At 35.7% G+C, this 23,867-nt stretch overlaps 2 protein-coding genes across 4 annotated transcripts in view; both read left to right on the forward strand.

Annotated features, from left to right (window-relative positions):
• The window catches only part of LOC138333841 (mesenchyme-specific cell surface glycoprotein-like), a 41,453-nt gene extending 19,473 nt beyond the window's left edge, over positions 1-21,980 (forward strand). Inside the window, exons 1-11 of one of the 3 annotated variants that reach the window (XM_069282466.1) lie at positions 7,534-7,615; positions 7,873-8,064; positions 8,857-9,093; positions 11,088-11,280; positions 13,739-13,886; positions 15,398-15,512; positions 16,620-16,790; positions 18,679-18,747; positions 19,890-20,128; positions 20,933-21,141; positions 21,826-21,980. In XM_069282466.1, the coding sequence (XP_069138567.1) occupies positions 7,881-8,064; positions 8,857-9,093; positions 11,088-11,280; positions 13,739-13,886; positions 15,398-15,512; positions 16,620-16,790; positions 18,679-18,747; positions 19,890-20,128; positions 20,933-21,141; positions 21,826-21,928 (1,668 nt within the window). In that variant the 5' untranslated portion in view covers positions 7,534-7,615; positions 7,873-7,880 and the 3' untranslated portion in view covers positions 21,929-21,980. The other 2 variants (XM_069282468.1, XM_069282467.1) reach the window with 2 other exon arrangements.
• On the forward strand, positions 1,985-6,945 carry LOC138333843 (uncharacterized). The gene is made up of 2 exons (XM_069282469.1): positions 1,985-2,256; positions 4,981-6,945. The coding sequence occupies exons 1-2, from the start codon at positions 1,998-2,000 to the stop codon at positions 5,988-5,990; spliced, it is 1,269 nt and encodes a 422-aa protein (XP_069138570.1). The 5' UTR covers positions 1,985-1,997; the 3' UTR covers positions 5,991-6,945.
• Positions 21,981-23,867: the final 1,887 nt, after the last annotated feature.

Here is a 23,867-nt window from a genome sequence, read left to right on the forward strand (position 1 = left end):
TTACACGACCTCTGAGATATGTGGTTAACACATAAGTAGACAATTAAAAGGAGTGAAATAGTGTTTCAGGTACTAGTATTAGAGGGACAACCTACCAAATCAAAATATAGCTAGGAAAAGGCTCCTGTGTATAGAAGATTGAGCCCAAGATATACTTTGGTCCAGGTCACTGGTTGGCCATTCCCAATATCCACCCCAAGTATGTGAAAGACAGATACGACATGTAGTTTGATGATTTGTGCCCAAAAATAATTTGACTAAACCGCACTCAACAAAAAGTAGTCAAAACATGTGACAATAGTTCACTCTTCAAAACATAGTCCCAAAAATAATGTGATTATACCGCACACCACTAAAAGTAGTCAAAAAAATAATGTGACTATACTGCGCTCCACAAAAAGTAGTCCAAAAAATAATGTGACTATACCACTCTCCATAAAAAGTAGTCCCAAAAATAATGTGACTATACAACGCTCCACAAAAGGTAGTTCAAAACATGAGACTAATTAATACAAAATAATGTGAGTATACCACGCTCCACAGAAAGTGGTCCCAAGAATAATGAGACTATACCGCGTTCCACAAAAAATAGTAAAAAATAATGACTAATCTGCGTTCCACAAAAAAAGTCCTAAACATGAGACTATACTGCGCTCCGCGAAATAATAATCCCAAAACTAATGTGAAAATACGCGCTCAACAGGAAGTAGTCCAAAACATGTGACTATACTTCGCTCCACAAAAAATAACCCAGTAAAATTTGACTATACCGCACTCCACAAAAAGTCTTCCAAAAAATAATGTGACTATACTTCGTTCCACAAAATGTAGTCAAAAACATTAGACTAATAATTGCAAAATAATGTGACTACCACGCTCCACAAAAAGTGGTCCCAAGAATAATGTGACTATACCCGCTCCACAAAAAGTAGTCCAAAAAATAATGTGACTATACTGCGCTCCACAAAAAGAGGTCCAAAAATAATGTGACTATACTATACTGCGCTCCACAAAAGGTAGACCAAAAATAATGTGACTATATCGCGTTCAACAAAAATTAGTTCCAAAAATAATGTTACTATACCTCGCCCCACAAAAAGTAGTCCAAAAATATTGTGACTATAGTGTCGTCTAAATAACCTGACAATACTAGATATTATCCTCTTAACAGTTCGACAATATTGTACCCACATGTAACATGTACGACAATGTCTGTAGACAAGCTATATTATCTTCTAAATTGAAGCTTAATGTTTAAGTGTGGTTTATGGCATTGAAAGACTGGAATGGATATATTCTGTTGTACTCACTTAGGCATATAAGTATGCGTATACATACACACATATATAATATACATCTTGTTACATGTACGAGAGTTTGTGTAGGGCCGTGTGCAAAGCAGCCCAGAACCTCTGGGAGCCAAGTCACGTGATCGGTCAGATTTCGCCCAGGGCTGACCAGCAGCATAACCAAACTATAATTAACTTTTCAATCTTTCATCATCTTCCCTCATATCATCATTAGATTGCACCATTTTCTTGTGAATATTTCTGAACTCAGATTTTGACTTTATTAGTGATATTTTTGACGCCCACGATGGGTCCAAAAAAGAGACAAAGCACTGGTGATACTACTCTGGATATGGACAATCATTTGAACTGGAGTAAAGTTAAACTTCGCCATGAACTTTCATTGGTTGGCTTAGTGACTTCTTCATTTACTCTAAGTACACTAACAGTGTTCCGATGTTACGGAGACAGTCAAGAATTCCGAGACCTACGAACTCTACAGGTCCTACGTCGGACACAATTCGAGTAGATACGGTACAGTCAAGACTGACTGCAAATATTTCTCCAGAAGAACCAACAGTGCGTGATTACAACAATGTGCCCTATGTTACAGTGCGCGACGATCATGAACAAAGAGGTGATTCGGTCAGTGCGCGCAACGAAATAACTGATAACACTACATCCGGTAGTTCCGGTCCCGGAAACAATATGGCTGCCAACATTACTTCTCCAACAGTGATACAAGCTTTAGTAGACACTATGACAGGTATGCAAGCTGTCATGACTAAACTTATCAACAATGAAGATAAACAGAAGTCACTACCGACATTGGCGGATGTGTACTCCGCTCGACAGGACAGTTTCGCTAGCAGAGAACAACAAACTAGGCGATCGTATGGTGTGTCACCGGAGGACATCCCTCATATGGACCTCATGGCACCTTCGCTACGCAGACAGATCATAGAAGGTAGGGATGTAAATCTTGCCACATTATTGATCCCATACTATGAATTACATGAACACTCCGACAAACATCGCAATGATATCAGATTGAGAAAAACTCTCACGATCGGCGAATTCATAACGGCTTTCGGCAGGTACAAACGTACTATGTGTCAAGTCTACCCCGATCGTCGTGAAGAGCTCGACCAGTACGAGGCGATCATCGTCAATCTGTTCAATACATATGGCTCGAAATTCTACGAGTATCATAAACTTTTTTCTCTGATGAGTGTCAATGCCATGCAACTGCATGGTATGAAGTTAGATTGGTCAATTCGGGATCGAGATCTTATACAAATGGTCACTGCAGGATCTAAGTCACGAAGCTGTTCTATATGCAATGAATCAACTCATGATACCCACTTTTGCCCAAGATTCGTTGCGAATGACAAAAGTCAGCAAGATGGTGCGAGAACACATAACTCTAACAGGTCAACTGATGTCGACAAACATGGGAGGAAACGTCTTTTCAACAACGGTGTTGAGATTTGTAATAACTTCAATTCCAACAATGGTTGTCGTCGTGAATCCTGTCCATATAGTCACGTGTGTTCGCAATGCAAAGACTTGTCACACAAATTAGGGGAATGCAAGGATCAAAACCTTTCTCAGTCAAAAAAGAAAAACTGACTATCCGTAGATATACTTGGCACTTCAAACTCTACATTACAGAACTTTAAGGTTAACACCCCTGTGACTATTGATCAATTAGAATATGAACTTTCATCACATCCAGACAAAACATTCGTAAATTATTTGGTGAACGGCTTGCGTTATGGTTTCAACACTAAAGTCAAGAATACCGATCTTCCAACGAAAGAATTTAAAAACTTACAATCAGCACTTCGTCAACACGATGTTGTAACTCAACTGTTAGAATTAGAAGTATCCAAAGGTTTTATAAGTGGTCCATTTGATAATCCACCTTTCGACTCTTATCGTGTGTCTCCAATATTTGTCGCGACAGGCAAATATTCAAATAAAAAGCGTTTGATTCTTGACTTATCTTCTCCACACAACGATAACAATCATCAAAGCATCAATGATTTGATAGACAAGGAGGAATGTTCTTTAACCTACGTGCGAATAGACGACGCAATTAAACAGATTGTCAAATACGGCAATGGTTCTTTAATGTGTAAAACTGATATCTCCTACGCTTTCAAAGTGATTCCAATTTCTCCTTCAGAGTATCATTTATTCTGTGTTAAGTGGCTAGACAAATATTATTTTTACAATCGCTTGGCGTTCGGGTGCCGATCCAGCCCCAAAATTTTCGATCAGCTGTCATCAGCTATCTGTTGGATTGCGGAACACAGATACAATATTATAAGACTCTTTCATATGTGGATATGAAGGATAGGGATATTCTACCCGAGGGTCACAAAGTGAAGTAAAACCCGAGGCTTGCCGAGGGTTTTGCAACATTTTGTGATCCCGAGGATAGAATGTCCCTATCCTTCATATCCACTTATGAAAGAGTTTTTTTCTTTCATACCTCGACGTTTTATTGCAATTTTAGAACTATAATATCTCACCATTTTGAAATAAATTCGAAGAAATCCACAGCTGAAAAACCATTTTTCATACATGAAAAATTACGTGATATTTAGTACAAAAATTCCGTTGTTTGCATCTTTTATAGTAAAACCAGTCAAGATTGTGAAAAAAAAATGTTAAAAATTTACCGAAGAAATATAATTTTTGTTGACGCCGTGGCGTCACGAGGCTTTATTGCATGGGTAGCCATGTAATACAGCCTCAGGCGGCATGACTGTATTGCCCTAGACCAGACAGTATTACACCCGAAGGTATGAAAGAATAACTTTATATTGCATTTACTTGACGATTTTCTCACCATCGATAAACCAAGTGCTCCAGCGGACCAGACTATGGAAAAGCTTATGTTTTTGTTCAAGAAACTCAATATTCCCATAGCTCAACACAAAACTACAGGTCCTACAACAGTGATTGAATATTTAGGGATCATTTTAGACTCTGATAAAATGGAAGCTAGATTACCACAACAAAAGTTAGAGAGAATAGGACAACTGTTAAAGGAGTTTTCAACACGCAAAAATTGTACCAAGAGAGAACTTTTACAATTGTTCGGTCATCTTGCGTTTGCGAGTCGCGTGATTCCAAGTGGGAGATCGTTCATTAGTTACTTATAAGCTATGGCTTCATCGGTCAGAGAACTTCACCACTTTGTACACCTGGGTGCACAGTGTCGTGAGGACATACACATGTGGACTCTATTTCTACAACAATGGAATGGTGTTTCTATGTTTCACGACATATCAATAACGAAAGCCACCGATATGTCATTATATACTGACGCAGCGTCTACCATTGGACACGGTGGTATTTTTCAAGATTTTTGGTTTTGTGAAACTTGGCCTACAGACATTCCCTTGCTGACTGACGACAAAATGTCAATGGCTTTCCAGGAATTGTCGTAGTGGCAGCAATTTTGTGGGGACATTTCTGGACCAATAAACGTATTCTATTCTATTGTGACAATGCTGCAACAGTATCCATTATATGTAAAGGCCGTTCTAAGGTGCTTTCAATCATGTTGTTAATGAGACGACTTACCTGGTGTGCTTTAAAAGGTAACTTTTCTATATATGCTGAACATGTACCAGGTAAAGACAATTCTATAGCAGATTCTTTATCTCGTTTGCAGATGAACAGGTTTCGTCACCTGGCGCCTACAGCTCGTCCAACCCTATGTATCTGCCCCCCAGTCTCAGAAGTAATGTGGAATTCCAAGAGTCATCTCAACAGTTAGTTGCCAATTCTGTGTCGCAGAATACCAGGAAGGTGTACGACACAGGATTTCGGTGGTATGAACGATATTGCGCCATGAACAATGTGGTGTTTAACTCAATTTTACCACCAATATCAGAACAGATGTTGATATATTTTTTAACGTATTGTCACAAATTTCTCAAAGTGAAATATACAACTATCAAGCTATACTTGTGCGGTATACGTTTCACTTATCTATCGAAAGGAGTTCCTAGTCCATTTTATGCCACAGACTCAAACTTTGACATAGGTCGTACAAGAGTTCTTCCAAGGCTACAAATGGCTTTGAATGGAATCAAACGAACAGATTTGTGTAGTTCCAGGCGTCCCAGATACCCCATAACTTTTAGCGTTCTATCTCAGATCTGTAACAGATTTCAGAGTGGCTTGTTCTGCTGTGAAATTGACAAGACGATGCGTACAGTGTGTATCAAAGCGTTTTTCGGCTTTATGAGGTGTGGTGAATTTTCGTGTAACTCTACTTTCGATCCTAACGTTAATGTTACTGTTGGTGATGTGACAGTCAGTAAGGATGTTACAGTACTTCGCCTTAAACAATCAAAAACTGATCCATTTAGACACGGTGTTAATATTAAGTTCTTTTGCAACAACACTACCATTTGCCCTAAGTGTGCATTAGACCAGTATGCGGATCAACGATTACATGTCCACCAGGCTAGTCCAACACAGCCTTTGTTTGTACAAGAAGGTCATAAGCCTTTAACAAAAAATAACTTTATTGAAAAACTTAGATCTTCCTTAAATGCATGTGGATTACCACAAGAATTATATAATGGACATTCTTTTAGAATAGGAGCAGCAACTACTGCTGCTAGCAACAGAATGGAAGACCATCTTATCAAAACGATGGGTAGATGGACATAAGAATCATACTGTCGATACATTCATACCAGTGACTCTATCATAAAGACAGCTCAATTTTCTATGACAAACAGTTAATCTTTAAACGTTATGGTCATGCCATCTATAAGTTCTCCCGGTAGGACTGCTTGCTACCAGTTGTTATTTTTACAACTTGTGATCAATCAAATATTTTTTTTTAAACTTTCATTTTTAGCATTAGAATTATATTACAATATATGACTTGTTATATGTGTAGTTTTAGTCTTAAATTTTACGTATTGTGTTACCATGACAATATATCGTTATTACTTATATGTATTTGTACTTTTGTAAGAGTTAAATATATAAACAATTTATGTTTCTCCACTTCACTTCTCTTATATTCTAACTAAAACTTCTTTCTTTGGGGACACTCAGCTGTTTAACTGCGTTAACTGCTTCGTTATGGATTTTTGATGCATACATCAATCTTCCCAAAGAAAGTCGCATTATTCATTTACATTATAATCATAACAATAAGAACTTATCACAGTATTTACAACCAACGTTGTACAGTATACACAGTTATACTGGGGAATTTTACAAACTGTTGAGTTTCCAATACTTGGTATCGGTACATACATACTTTATCACACATTTACAACCATCGTTGTACGGTATATCATGTATACTGATGAGATTGCACTCCAGTGGTACAATTTCCTAATGTGTGATAATTTATGATATGTATATATGTTTTAAGTATGTGTGAGGAATTCTGCAACCATCGTTGTAGCGCTGCACCAGCTATAGTGGTAGATTATTTACCCCATGGGTAGAGATCTAAATTCTAAGCCATACATATATAGATAATTATACTGTACTTATATTAAAGTATTAGTTATTTGTTTAACTTCAGTTCTATCATCAAAACAGCTGAGTCAGTCTTCAAGCCAAATTATTTTTATATCAAACCAACAGTTACTAATATCGAACTATTTCAGAATCATCATTATGATTATGAGTTCATCTTGTCATTATGTATATATATCTTTATAGCAATACAATGTTCAGAACTGAATCTAATGTCTTTGTTTTTAATGCCATAAATAGTAAGATAAGATCGTCCCAACTACACTGTCGACTTCAGCTTTGGTACAAATAGCGCAAAGCACACTCAGGTATATGGAGGTATTATTAAAGTAGGTGATATACTAAAGCTAGAATAAAATCAGAAAGTCAATTTCTGTTATGATTGAACAGCTGTTGAATTCCGGTGATTCATAACAAAAGTATGACATCTCTTCATACTCCCAATCTTCCCAAATAATTCCTCGGCGAACTACATTCTACGGTCGGACGCTCAAAGTCATTTGCAACAGCAAATGTTACTTTTTTGTTATTTCTTTAAAAATACTATTAAGTAAATGCAAAAATGTTGGGGGCACATCTTACTGAATATGACCTACTGTTCAACGACTCCCACGATGCTCTATAGGTCACGCTGACCAACGGTTGATTGGATGATTATAAAACGATCGGTGACGTTTCTAATCTCGTTATCGTGACCTCTATGTCTGAGACAGTCATGTTATATGCCATCTGACGAAACTGATAAGCCTTGATTGGAGTTCTACCTGTTGCTGCTTTGCCACGACAAGCCACAGGTGGGTTCTAAATTCCGATATCTTTGCTTCCACAATAGGTAATAATGAAAAAATATTTTGTCTGCATTTGGTTTGATCATTCTAATGAGAATCACATTTTTTCATCAATATTCTGTTTCTTTTTATTCAGATGAATTATTTAAATATCAAATATTTCTAGTTTTGAACGAAGATTTCTTTTATCACCATGCTTAAGCCTTGGAATTAATTATTTCTCAAATTATTAGTATTGAAATGATTGCAATAAATTTTGATAGGTTCAATCATGTGGAATCTGCTAATTTTCATCGGTCTGCTCGGAACTACCCTCGCTCAAAGTTCCACATTTACTATGGAAAATGTTGGGTACCTGAAGTTACCCGATTGCGGCGTAGCAAATATGCAGATGTTTTCCGACGCAGCGATGAAGGCGGTGTTTCATCAGCCGTCACGGTTATTGTACGTAGCAGGTAAGAACCGTGGTTTGTGATTGTAAAATAAAGAATAAGTGAATAATACGAACAAAAAGAAGGAATGGGTGATATTTTTGTATCGATAGTTTACTTATAAAAATTGCCTTTGGAATTATTATTACTGGGACAAAAATAAAATTATTCCAATCATATTTAATTTACATAGTGCCAGTGGTGCATATTTGCGGATACAACGAACTTTCCTATTTTTTACAAATACATGGAGGGGGAATGCTGTCTACCAATATATAATTAAAAACATCTATGAATAGCCTATAACCACTATAGGGTACAGGTCCAAATATACGTAAACTGTAACTAGGCCATTGTGTATGTTACACTGTAACTAGGTCATTGTGTATGTTACACTGTAACTAGGTCATTGTGTATTTTACAATGTAATTAGGCCATTGTGTATGTTACACTGTAACTAGGTCATTGTGTATGCTACACTGTAACTAGGTCATTGTGTATGTTACACTGTAACTAGGTCATTGTGTATTTTACAATGTAATTAGGTCATTGTGTATGTTACACTGTAACTAGGTCATTGTGTATTATACAATGTAATTAGGTCATTGTGTATGTTACACTGTAACTAGGTCATTGTGTATTTTACAATGTAATTTGGTCATTGTGTATGTTACACTGTAACTAGGTCATTGTGTATTTTACAATGTAATTAGGTCATTGTGTATGTTACACTGTAACTAGGTCATTGTGTATTTTACACTGTAACTAGGTCATTGTGTATGTTACACTTTAACTAGGTCATTGTGCATTTAACAGGTGACACATGCGTACATGTCGTTAATGTTGCTTCACCAAGTACACCTACCCGCATTAAAACGCAGTTTTTTAATGATGGGCTGGACGGAAAGATAACAGACATTGCGGTCTGTGACAATACGATTGCAGTCTTGTTGGAGGGTCCAAAAGCTTTAGCCGAAGGCCATGTCTACCTGTGTGATCCATACAATACCATCGGCAATATGATGGACTGCAAGCGACAAAACAGAATTGTAGGTAAGGTTTTCACATTCTGATCACTGCATTTCCTACCGATCTTTGAGTACCTCCGGAATTTACGTAGGGAGTGCCAGGTCAAGTTTCGATCAAGTGAGTTGAAAACATATGACGTACATATAGAACAATTGAATAATAAAACAAAAATGTCATGTCATTGTTATTGTATTCATGAGCTCTCATAATGTCAATGGTCACAAAATGGATATTGATTTTTCAATATTTCATGAGTGCATGAATATATAGTCATATATTTTTGTCCAGATATGTCATAGAACCTCCTAAATGGAATGGTATCAAATCAATGTAATAACAATTTTATTTACTATCAATGACAATTTTCCAAACTGAAAATTAGACACCACGCAATGTAATGATACTTGTATACACTGGCAATATTTCTTCACGGGAATTTCATGTGAACCAGGCAAAAAATTATTTTCACGTGAAAATCTTCACATGAAATTTTCATGAAATTCACGTGATTTTCATGTGAAATACACATGATTTGTTTTTTTTAAATGAAAATCCCGGGAAAATTTTAACGTGGAGAAAATAATCACGTGAATTTCACGTGCAAACTTGAAATATTGCCTGTGTGTGTGTCTTGCAAGACACATCGCATATACTCCATAGAACATTTGTATGACTCAAAAATTAAAAAAGAAATCAAAAATTAAGAATGATAGAGGATAGAACGAGAAACAACCGGTCAGCTACGTTATGTTTTACATATTTGTATATACATTACAGCATATGTAACTGCAAGTTTGAATATATATATATTGCTTATCTCAGTTACCATACAGAGAGCTATCGTATTGATAGTTAAAGATGCTCAACCGCTGACAGCGCATAAATGATATTCGTAATATAAACAATAATTGGTGTTTAATCGTGTATATATATGTCTAATTAACACAAAAAATGATATAAAATAATTTATTTTGCCTTTGGTCCCTGCGCAATCAGTACTTTATTCCATATAGGATATAGTGCCAAGGAATTTTTCGGGATGCAATTAATTATTTTTCATATTTTTAACTTGAAGAAAAAATTAGAAGCTCAAACTATTTCATGGTGGTAATGGTGTAAAGTAAGTAACTTTTGTAACTGAAGAAAAATACTAAATCGTCTGCTCGGGTTTTTGATAGTGAAAAAAGACCATTTGTCGGCGGTGGAGCATCTTTAAATGGAAGGAAGGGGCAGCGTAGACAGCGATGTCTTTAATGTGTTTGAGGTGTCCTAAAATCATTGTGAAAAAATTTAATCCCTTTCCATATTTTTCTTACATTAACTTTGGTAATATTTTCGAGCTGAATTTTTGTCCCATTTTTTTAAATTAAACTTAACCGCAATATGTCTATAATTTATCTCGAGCATCATGATCACAATTTGATCATAATTTCCAAGCATGATGTTTTTTACTCTCTTGTCATGGCATATAAAATAAAAGAATAAACATACGTTGTAGATCCTTAACACTTTGTTATTGTAATTGTTTGTATGCTAATAAGGAAGGTTATTTGTTGTTTATCCAGCGATTTTTTCGTGTCAATTAAATAGATACTTTTGTTTTTATTAATGCCCACCTATAAACATACACCGCCGAAATTTCTTCATTTCTGTCATTTTTTGGTTAATAACCGCCACATGATTTCCAAAAAGACCGCCATTAGCATGATAATGTCAAAACGGATTCGATGTGTTTGCTTTCGTAAAATGAGACCAGTCAAACAGGCGCTCCTAGTACAGTACACTAAAACCTTATTAGATTTTTTTCTTATTTGAAAAAATGGCGCATATCTCCATTCTATCATTTTATTTATATTCCTTATTTAATCAAATACAATTCAATATAACAAGTAAATAAATGTTAATTTGAGACAAATCTATATGTATCTGTATCCGTAAACTGGTCCCATCAAAGGGTTAAGCTTTCGCGTAGCCCACTTAGCTTTTTTGGAAGCTAATACTTTTTTTTTATTTTGTAGTTGGCGATTCTCCAGTGAGCCTTAAATACACTAGTGACTGCCAAAAGCTGATCGTAGCAAATTCGGGGCGCGCTGGATTGATAAATGGAATATTCACAGATCCCATAGGTTCAGTCACCATCATTGACAAACGTTTAGCGACGGAGGGAGCTCCCTGCACGAGAGAACTTCTATTCAATCATTTCGATAATAAGTGAGTTTTAGATTAAGCACTTTGTGGACAATTATTTCAAATTCTGTCCTTCTGCTGATCAGATCATTTCATTTTCCATTGTTCGTATTTCAAACCAGCTTTGGTGCAAGCGCTAAAATCCCTAGTGTCGGCGTTAAATTTCCACAATTTTTGCTTGTCCTCAAACATATTCCATTTCATGTATTATCATTTCGGTCACATTGGCTTTGTCCTGAAGCCAAATGTATCATGTTACAGGAAGTTATCAAAATCAACATCAATTTTACATTGCATATATCCTGGATATGCGTTTTTCGCGCACCTAAAACATCAGGCTTTAAAAACTATAGAGATAAAAGAAAACCAAACTAATTATAATCCAATTACATTTATTAAATGCTCATTGTCCTATGGTCATAGCTGGCGATGAAAAATATAAATCAATCTTCTGGTTGCCAATATCATCTTTATTCGCGCACCTCATAAAACAACTTCTCTATGGTGATTCACAAATATCCTATGTCATATAACGATATTATTGTATACTGTTGGTATTATTCATGAATATTATATTAATTCTGATCCATTGAATAGTTGCGTGACAAAAAGTGTTCCTGACCATGCTATTTTTCTGCAGTTATAAAGTTGCCGAATATAAATAGTTTACCCACTAAAACATCATTCAAAATACAATGTATAAGCACTGTAACTGACGGCTAAATGTTGTCTAGTGGATCATTTCTCGTCATCATTTTGCAATGAGAAGGAATATACAGCAAAACTATTCGATTTTCTCTACTTACTTAATTCAGAATTTTAATCCAAAAACGCCAGTTGATAATAAAGTGATCTCTCTTTTTTTTTACAATTTGTCATACATTTATTTATAAACAACTTTATCCAAGGATTGAATCTTGCTTTGGTCGATTTCAAGGGGTGATGGATTGAGTACTTACTTAATTCAGAATTTTAATCCAAAAACGCCAGTTGATAATAAAGTGATCTCTCTTTTTTTTACAATTTGTCATACATTTATTTATAAACAACTTTATCCAAGGATTGAATCTTGCTTTGGTCGATTTCATGGGGTGATGGATTGAGTACTTACTTAATTCAGAATTTTAATCATAAAACGCCAGTTGATAATAAAGTGATCTCTCTTTTTTTTACAATTTGTCATACATTTATTTATAAACAACTTTATCCAAGGATTGAATCTTGCTTTGGTCGATTTCTTGGGGTGATGGATTGAGTTGAAGTGATCTCATTTCAAGAATAATGCAGAAGTATGCCAGTGATCTGGAATCCCACATTGAACACATTTTATTGAACCCCGAAAGCAACATGTATTGAACTGCATCGCATACCATAGACACAAGGGGTTGGGTTTCACACTAGGGTTAGTTAATATATATTTAAATGTTAGCTGCAAATGATTACCAAACGGAAATACAGCATTCAGTTAATTACATAGGGATCACACATTCATTTCATTGATAGTACTGCGCAGCTAGTTTTGTATTTGAAGAGACATAAGAATGCTTTTATGATAAAATTAAGCCATTGATTCTTGTACATGAAAACATCATTTCAATGTCGCTGTTTTAATCGTACCATCGTCCAAGGAATGAAGCTTTAAGAATGGAACTGTATTTTGTGTTGCCTTGGTGAAAAGAAGAACTGACTGGCGGCTGGTCCGTAGCTGTACATAAATACATGTATAATAATTGGTGCAATGTTGCAAAGTATATTGTTACACCAAATACATAGAATTTGATTTTTTTAAAGACAGGAATTGTAAAGTAGGTAACGTTAATATAAGGACTGATTATCGATTGGGATGATAAAGAAGGTTAAACTCGTATAAATGGTACATGAAGTGATTCGCAGTTCACTTCATTTACATGAGATTTTCTTCATCTGTCAATGCAAGAAACAAAATTGATAATCAATCCATAAGGTTAGTATATATGAGGCAAGCCTTGGGTTTTACCACATTTTGTGACCCTCGGATCATATATCACTATCCCTCATATCCACAAATGAAATAGTCTTCAAATATAAGAAAAAAAAATAAAAATCTTTTCAGTTGCTAAAGGACTGGAAAACTCAGATAAAATCAAATGCATAGAAAAATACACATTCAAAACTAAACAGGGTCAATACATCTATTTCATAAAGCAAAAACCGAATTTGATCATCTTCGTCTAATATTAGCCATTTCTGTAAGGGTCATTATGAAATTGTTATTATCTAACTATTTATTTGTATATTTCTTGATCATCTGTAGGTCTGTTAGTTTATGCGAATGTATCTTTTTATGTTTCCTTTAAGCATTGGTTTTCATATTTTTGACATGCATTGGTGCGTAACATACATTGGGTGTTCCGGCATATCCAGTGGTGCGCGTTAGCGCACCATGATATATATGCTAGGAAACCCAATGTATGTTACATCTATGTTTTTATATCTATGGCAGCTGGATAGACTACATCACTAATAAAGGATTGAGGTGGACATATAGAGGAGACCACAATAATGGAATCGTCACCAAGTTTTCAAACGACCTTGAACCATCTCATATAGCCATCGATGACAGCAATACCCGGGCGTTTATTACATTACCGGTAAGTTTTATGTGCATCTGTATGTATTCAATTTCAATTTCCAAATATGTTATTGACAAAATGATGTTAAGTGTCAATAGGATATGACGTCAGGCCTATCTTCTCCTGATGTTTGTGGTTCAGACAAACAATTATATAAAACATATATAATGGTTAGGTTTTGAATATAGGGCGAGGTAACTCCATGAAGAAAGACATAATTGTTAATCATATTTATTGTACCTCTATAAATTAGCATGTAATTTTCATTTTTAATGTAATAACCGAAATAATTGTGAAATCATTCTGAAATACTTGATAGTATGTCTTTTTTGTTATCTTGGTTCTATTCGCCACAACAGATACAAGATATAAAGTCAATAACACATCAATATGTGTTTAACACATAAGCAATCCACTGATGTGAATCAAGACCCAATCTCACGAATTAAAGGGACAATTCACTCAGACTGATTCTTTAACATAACCAAGAAGCAAAATGTGGCATAAATGTATTGTTCTACATTTCTTATGAAACATATAACACAAAATATTGAGAAATTCCAGGTCATTGTTAAGTATTTTAATTGCTACCGTTGTAATTACAAATCGTTGATCAATACGATTAAGCAGGTACAGTATGTACGCTGTACCCATACCCGAGCCAAAGTCACGCAGGTTAAACAAATGAACTACATAACCACTGATGAGGTGACAAAATGACTTTTTAGGCAAGACAGTTCACCTAATAAGGTAATCACACTACTGTCAGAGCGATTTGAACAGTTCTAGACAAAAGTTGCATTACTCTACGAGCAAGGGACAGGGTTCGGCATACAAGATGTTCGACCACAATGTGTAATGGCGGACAGCGAGCGAGTATGAATATTTCACCACCATGGGTGTTTCTGGCATATCACAGTAAAACGACTGATCTAATTTCCATTAGAACTGTTTTTTTTTATATATATGTTCAAATTTTAATGTTCTCATAGACTGAATTGTCGCTTTAAAGAGATATTTGATTTGTGGAGTTACAATTATTTTTTAAAATTACAAGTGTTTATCCATAATTAATTTATAATGAGTTACATCACTTAGATAATTAATGATATTAAAATAAGAAAAAAAAGAGAAAAAAAAGATAATCATATCTAAACAGAGAGTATGATTAGTATATCAAAAATATGAAGACCTAAGTCTTATTATTCTGTCTCTGTGTAACTGGATTATCTGCATTTATTGGTAAGTTTGTGGATGATTCAGTTTATCTGTTGGACTATATGTCTGCCCTTAACATCCAATTCATCGGTAACTTATATAATGAGTGGATTATTTTTCTGCATATGGCTGGGTTTTCTGCCCTTTTTATCCACCTTACCGGTAAGTTTGTTTGTAATTTCGTCGGTCGGTGTGGCTGGGTTATCTCCCCTTGGTGTCCACCCTACCAATAAATTTGAAGCTCTGTACTTTATAGTTTGCGAGGTGATTCTTGGATCTGTTTGACTCTATATGTACCTTATGGTTGCCAGGTGGCCAACGGTATTGCGGAAATTAACCTGACAAACGACTCCTGGGTAGAGCTGCATGGTATGGGCTTCAAGAATATGAAAGGAGTCCAAATGGACGCCAGTGACTTTGATTTAGGTAAGAGCTTTGAAGCATGTCAAGTGCAGTCCTTTAATTCAGCACACTAGTACACAAATTGAACTTGTTTATATACAATTCGAGACAGAATCACATTTTTTCGATGAATTTAGTCACATATGGTGGGCTATTCAAGTTGTCTTTTATCCTTGGTCCGTCGTCCGTCCGTTCGTCCTTTGCGTACAGAAGGGATCTTTTTCAAATTTCAAATGTAGAGCTCCCTATGACCCTTGTTGTGCATATTGCATTTTGGGACAGATCGGTTAACAAGAGGTTGCCATCTGGGATTTTGGTAATTTGTTATCGCTATTTGTCAGAAATTAGAGATGGGATCTCTCTCAAATTGAAAGATCGCCAGCTATCAAATAAACCGCACGTGACTTTGCATTTTGGTTGTGCGTGCCACGATGTTTGCTCCGACATTGAATATTTACACGTGCGTTTGCGGACATGAGGCGTGGCTATGTTACATCTGACGATCCGCAATTTCAGATGTTGGTTCCCCTACAACCGTAGGAACAGATCAGTCAACACGATAGCCGATAGGCAGATATATATGTATCTTGGATTTTGATAGTTGAATTTCGTTATCGCTACTTCTCAAAACTGCTCAAGGGATTTTCTCGAATTTCATATGTAGGTTCCCCTAGGACCCTCGTTGTATGTTATATCAACACTCATCTTTATATGTCATATTGAAAACATTTCATTGCCAGTATTCTTAGTCGTTCATAATAATTTTCTACTGTGTTGATCCCTTGGACATTGATGCACTAGAAATTTAAATCTGTTCTATTTCTTAGACTGAATAACAGGTTGTGTTGTATAGTCCTTGTCTTTCAAGGACACTGAATCTGCTTTCATCCTAATTGTGAAAAACCATCACGATACTTAAATTTGTAACTTGTATTCCTCAAGTTACAACTATTAATTATGATCATAGGATTTCAAAATTTTATTTTATAGTGACAACTATACATTATTGTAATATATTCCTCTTAATTACTGCTGTAATTATGTTTATTAATTCTCTTTAATAATATAGATTTGTTTGTTTGTTTGTGTGGATGTGTGTATATGTGGGTGTGGATATGGATGGATGTTTAGGTGTCAGCCTTTCGCCCGACTATGACATAAGAGCTCTCAGACAACCCACAGCGGCCGTTTTTGTGGATGGTAATGTTGTCACAGCAAATACAGGCGCAATGAGAACATACACGATGGCCGAACAGGGAGTGGACTACACGGATAATGAAAGAGGACAAACAGTGTTTTTAAGTACGTATCGATATTTATTGATTTTTATTTACAAAAATATTAATTATTTAATCATTAAGTATAACAACATTAGTAGCTGTTAATTACAAAAAGACTGAAACCTTACAAAGTTATTTACAATGGATGGGAACGGACATGAAAAAAATATTGTGTTCGAACGATTATCTTCAATATTATTATTGTCACAACATATTTATATTTTTATTATGTCTTTCTATATTTCTATATCTACAAATGAAATATTATCTACATTCAATTTATGAGACGAAAATCTATTATATTATACAAATATAGCATTTTGATGAGGTAGATACATGGTTATATCGCCCAAAGAAAAAATATTGACCGAGGACGTAGTCCGAAGTCGATATTTTTTCTGTGGTCGATATAACCATGTATTGACCGAAATCAAAATGCTATATTTGTTTTATTATTTTTCTGGATTTTTTTACATTTTGAAATGAGTGCAAATCTAAATAAGCATCGCATTGTAAATTCTGCTTTGCTATGACAGTTACAATCTTATGATTTTGTAACATGTTTAATTTAAGAACAACAAACGAAAACAGTATCAATTGATGCACTTCACGCTTTTGTTACATGCACCCGGTACATGCGTTCTTGTCAATTGCATACATGTACATGTACTCGATTATACCTGTAGTTCCATGTCGGACACAGTCAATTAAATGTGTAGTTTGTTCTCCGTTGAAATAATCCATTTCGACGCCAAACATATATTAAAAGATTCAGATTGACATGAACATACATTCCATTATGCTTAGTACTCCATTTCGTAAAATAAAAATCGTATACATACTGTACGATTAGCTTAATCAGGCCTAATGTTGTTACTAGTCTAGGTGGAAATTGGAAAGTGACAAAAAATCCAGAAAAATAATAAAACATTATATATTATATCATGGTTGATAGGGGACTATGCCATCACGAGACAATACTATGAGACAATAGTGCCCTCTCAACCAGGCCACAATGGGTTTAGTGCATCAACCCTCAAATGTGTTTGAGCCCTTTACATTTCATCGTAACAGAAACACCTCATTAGAAACCGCGCAACGTTATCTTAATTTCTACACCATGTTGTTAAACGTTGTTACATGATATAGATTATCACAGAAATTTGTTTCTTTAAACGAGATTCAGTTTCATGAAGATTAAAAATAGATTAATATTTGTCTAGTAAACTTTCTTCTGATGAAAAGCAAAGTAAGTTTCCTTCCGCGTACACCACAGTCTGTCCGACATTTTGACATCTTGGTCTAAGCCAACGTCATGTAATAGTTACGTCACAATACATTCATGCTCAATCTCGTGCGACTTCAATAGTGCCCGCGTCCGCGTATTGTAGCCAATCATAATCGAGTATTCTGTCACGTTATGCACTGATTGTACTAAGTACACGTCCCCTCCGTTTGTTTATTTGCCTGCTTCCTCAATCGAAAGAGTAGCTGACCATTGTTGGTCTTTCTTCCGTTTTCCTTTGGAATTTGTGTTCTTCTTAACACTCTTTAGTTAATTTACCTAAGACATTGTGCGAGATCACAAAAACTATTTTTTATCACACTTACTAAATATAATTTCGATATTGTTTCTATTTTAATTATTTTCTTTAACATAATTATCACTCAACATATTTGCAAAATAATCGATATTTACATTTGCATATTGCTTAGTAATATATCTTATCTGCATAAATGTATATTTTACTCGGGTTTACTTAGGTTCGTTGCGCCTTGATTTTGCTTCTAAGCCTCCTAGAAACGAAAATAAAGATTGTGATTTTATTATTATACATTTAACCAACTCAAATCACTATCATTTTGCTGCATATGTCTCTCTATTGACAACATGGTTTTTCCTCCATCAGGCGGAAAACTAGACAGCATAGCAATCCCAGACACACTCGGTCCCGACCTTAACAGCAATGCACGCCTAGGTAAGATTGCATATCTTCTTTACTCCTTATAAGGTAATCTAAGACAAGCACAGTAGTATACCTGATACCTGATCTATAAGATTCCACACGAATGGGTGGCTCAACTAGATAGGTCACATTTTGAACTATATTTTTGATGATTTTGATTAACATACCTTTGCTGACAATGAAGTTGTATTTGACTCATCTTTTCCGCATATCTTGCTTTGTTTCGACAAAAACCTTCTGACATTCATTTGTTCGTCTTTGAGCTAATAGACCAGGCTGTATCGTTGGGTTCAGAGGAAACAGGATCTACTGGGGGTACACGTAAGATAATAGAGGTAATAAAAGTTAGTAATGTAGACTGACCGCATAAAATATTAGAGGCCATGACATCCTGTAATAGGAACATATGATAGTAGCAAATTTAAAAGAGCCTACAAAGACCCTCATCTCATGAGCACAGCATTGCGCACAGAATCCATCAGCAGACTTGGCAAATCCTACTTTGAACTATGTTGACATATTCATCTCGAAGTAGATTAAGTGCCCCGACATATTACCACAAGCCCTCCATCTCTGGGTCTCGAGTTCGAATCCAATGTGGGTCAGTTGCCTGGTACTGATCGCTAGCCGGTGTTTTTTCTCCGGATACTTTAGTGTCATCCACCAACAACCCAGGCACGTCCTTACATGACCCTGGCTGTTAAAGGGGCGTTAAATTGATAAAGAAAACCCAAAAACCAAAGCTGGATTTGGATGAGATATATTGCTCATCCCTTTGACTACTCCGTAGGTAAAAGAGAGTCCTTCCCCCTGATTTATCAAAGTAAAGATTAAGGGCTCGACATGGGGAGAACAACCTATCGCCCTCTTCAGACTCAATAGAGCCAATCAAATATGACATTCTAATAAGATCAGGCAAAAACCAGGAACATAATACTTTGCAAAGAAGAACTTATGTAGCCAGAGGAGGCAAGAGAAATGTGTTTTCCTACTGCAATCAATAAATCTGTTTGGGTAAATCGAGTTTAACACCCCAAGGCAACTACTATGAAACACATAACTAATAACAATCAGGAAATACAAAAAATGGCTTAAATGTATGTGGGCATATCTATGCGTAAACCAATCTTAATATCTTAACGGTTTATTCAAAGGTCGACTGCACATGAGCACTGTTGATGGAATTCCCATCGGTAGTCAGCTCATCACCAACCTTTATACATTTGGAGGAAGAGAACTTGGATTCTGGAACATTGGAACCAATATCAACGTACAAACTGGCGACGAGCTGGAAACTAACGGTGCTGCTGCGTATCCCAACGTTTTCAATGGTGACTGCTCTAATGAGACATTGAGTCCTGTGGGCGAGGCTGACACACGCTCTGATGATCTGGTAAATCCCTAATTGTACACACTCATTCTCTAGAGCTAATTTTAGCTTACCTAACCTGAAGGGCAGATGAATCTGTGCCTTGGCGTCGCGTCCGTCCAATTGTCCATCCGTCCGTCTGTCTACCTGCGCCGTCCGTAATTATTTTCTTTATGAGGTCACTCGTCTGGCCCGGATTCTTACCTACATTGGTCCGTAGAACCCTTTGGGAAGAATTTATTTCAAAGTATTCTTCTGTAGATATAATTTGGTTCATACTTGGTCTGCTGCAGCCTTGTCTGTAGAAATCAATTTTGAATAAAAGAAGTATTTGGACTGTCATGTAGTTATCTAAATGATTTGTAGAAATATGTTTTCGATGGTTCCGGAATTTAACTATTAGCCATGCCTTGCAAATGCATACATTGAGACATGCATATAATAAAGTAGTTCGGCAATATACATCCCGTTTGTTAATATCTGTACACTTATCTGATGATAGGGCCCCGAACCATGTATACTAACTGTATAAACATATCCTATGGTAGGGCCCCGAACCCTGTATACACTGTACTTACTGTATAAACATATCTAATGGTAGGGCCCCGAACCATGTATACTTACGGTATAAACATATCCTATGGTAGGGCCCCGAACCCTGTATACATTGTACTTACTGTATAAACATATGTAATTGTAGGGCCCCGAACCATGTATACCCCTATTGTATAAATTAATATGATTGTAGGGCCCTGTACCTGGTGTACCTTAAATATAAAATATACATTAAATAAGTAATTACTTTATATTAAACATGTCTGATTTTAGGGTCCCGAACCTAACGTGCTTGCATCATATACGTTCGGCAACGCACCACTTATTGCTGCAGCAGCACGGAATGGCCTGATTTATTTATATGCAATGCAATTTGCTTCTCCTTCGTATCAAAGTGTGTTTCGATTGGGAAACACAACAGCACGTTGGGCTGACTCACAGGCGGTATCGGAAGCTGGCGACGGTCTCATTTCTGACATGGGGTAAGTATGAAGGGTAGCTTAAGAATGAATGACAGCTTAAGAAGGACTCATTTCTGCCATAGGTTAAGTATGGAGAACAAAGAAGTACTTATTTCCATCACCGGGAAATAAGTGTTAGGGTTAATCATTTGACAAAGTTTGAGACGTAATTGGTAGGATAAGTAATGGAGGAAGCTGGAGAATGACTCAATTATGAAACTGTGAATCGATCTGTTTTTGCGTCGAATTAAATTGATTGTTCTTGCATATACTTAATAAATAAACGATAAGAAAATGATACCAGTGGGTAAACCTAGCGGGAAGGTGTGGTTTTATCATATAAAGTCCATACTTGTCAACCTTTTTGAAATTCACTTGGGGGTAATTCCACGTGTTTAAACTTTTAACCTCAAGAAAATCTACTTACAAACACCCCCGCCCCCCATGATGAAGAAATTAAAAGTTGCCTTTAGCATATATTGACCTGTTCCTTCTGATGATATAGTCAGATTTTTGACATTTTGAATATTAAAGAATTTTGACATGCTGAAATGGCCTAAAATGGGGGTTAAATATCGGGAGTCTCCCTCCAAATTAGGTTAGCAAGTATGGAGGTGTTAAATACGGTATTCGGATGGGGCATGCTTCTTTGGCCCAGTCAGTAGAGTTGAAGTTTTCACATATATGTTTTGTTATTCTTGACAGATTTATTCCTGAAAACCTCCTTGGAGGGGAGCGCACTCCAGTGTTATACGTCATCAGCCGGGGCACTGGCTCATTGAGCCTCAACAGAATCGTTAATCCGTAAGAAAGCCATATGTCTGTCTGGTATATATCATTAATAAAGTTATGCAGCACAATTTGTTTTAATTTGATTTAATCAAATAGATTATTCCTTTTTCTTATTTTGGTATTCTACACGAAAACCGAGATTCGTATAGTGTTCCTGGAGTGAAAACAATATATCTACTGGGCATAACTGGTGAGAACACTTACAGTATATCTAAAGTATAACTGATGTGAACACTTACAGTATATATCGAATACATTCACAGAGTGTAATTACAGATTTACCTGCACGCCATCTTAATGATATCTTAAGACATGAAACAACATCAGACGTTTTATTCACTGTAAAGTAATTTACTTTTGTAGATAGGAAATTTGTAATCTTCTCTTTGACGCTAATTCTTGGATAGAAAAATGATCGTATTTGTCATTCTTTCCATTTTATATTTTAAGTTCTCTTAATTGAATCCCTCCACGAATAAAATCCGCGATGCAGAATGTATGTTCTATATGTTTTGTAGTTTATGTTGATGTGGGAATTTGTTTACCATCTTTAACTTCTTTTTTTTGTCTTTGATGTCTTGATAAAGGGGCAGATCACCTTGACATTATTTTGTTCATACTGTTGGAAATAATTCTTTGTCTCATAAACAGTATAATATTTTCATGTTTTCTTTTTACCTTTAGTTCTTCATAGTGTGTTGATATGTTGATGTAATGTTGAATGATGTTTTAACAGGAAGCAACTGGTCGCGATTCTAATGTTATACTAGGCAATGATTAAATAACAACTTCCTATATCTGAAATAATAACTTCCTAGATCTGATATAACAACTTCACATATGGACTTATTACTTCCTAATAATATGTTCCTAACTAATTATACTATAACAGAATAACAACAGTTACTGTTAAGTAAAGTTTTTTACTCAAATTTCATGAATATCCTATGGATATGCGAACATGGACAATATATCCGTGTTATTGGTTTTACAATATACAATCAGCTGTTGTGTACGAAATAATTATGAATGCTGAATAAATAAACTTGGTGTATGATAAATATCGAAGCACATGAGCATGAACATAGACTGAGGAACAATGCATTACCGTATTAAGTCACTTTCATTTAAAATGTTCTGATTAGATTAAACTTGATCACATGACAATAAATAAGTTCGATATTTCACCGGAATTGGAAGGCGAGGGAAATAACTCCACGGAAATAACCCCTTGGAAGCTCCGCACATGACCGGAAGTTGACGTCTTCTGCAACGTCAACCAACAATGGCAACGCTAGTGCTTATTTTTTGTAGGCCAACTAATTTAGCAACGTTGTTGTCGGGAAATATCTACATGGGTTCTTTTAACAGATATTCTTTTTTCTTTTAATTTTGTTCGGTATAATAAAATAATTATGTCCCTATGTGTCGGGATACATCTATATTTGTCTAGCTGTATCCCTCCACAGAGAGCCATAATTGTACCTCACTTTCATTTAGAATGTTCTGATTGGATTAAACTTGATCACATGACATTGAATAAGTTAGATATTTCACCGGAATTGGAAGGCAAGGGAAATAATCCCAGGGAACTAACCCCTCAGGGAAATAACCCCAAGGAATTAACGCTTGAATTGGAAGCTCCGCACGTGACCGGAAGTTGACGTCATCTGCAATGTTGTTGAGAAATATTTACATGTGTACTTTTAGCAGTGATTTTTTCTTTTACTTTTGTTAAGTATAATAAAATAATGATGTCTCTAATCTAGAATTGTCTCCCCTCGCCCTCGAGAAAATAACCCTTTCCAGGGAGACAATTCTAGATGCATCCCTCCACAGATGGCCATAATCGTATAATGTTACTGAAGTCTTGCAATGATATAGCACTATGTCGTTTGAGTTAAAGTTCATTTGCAATTTTACATGTAATACCTTAAACAGCTCATGTAGTGTTC

This window comes from Argopecten irradians, chromosome 10 (genome assembly GCF_041381155.1).
Source record: "Argopecten irradians isolate NY chromosome 10, Ai_NY, whole genome shotgun sequence".
Lineage (NCBI taxonomy): Eukaryota > Metazoa > Mollusca > Bivalvia > Pectinida > Pectinidae > Argopecten > Argopecten irradians.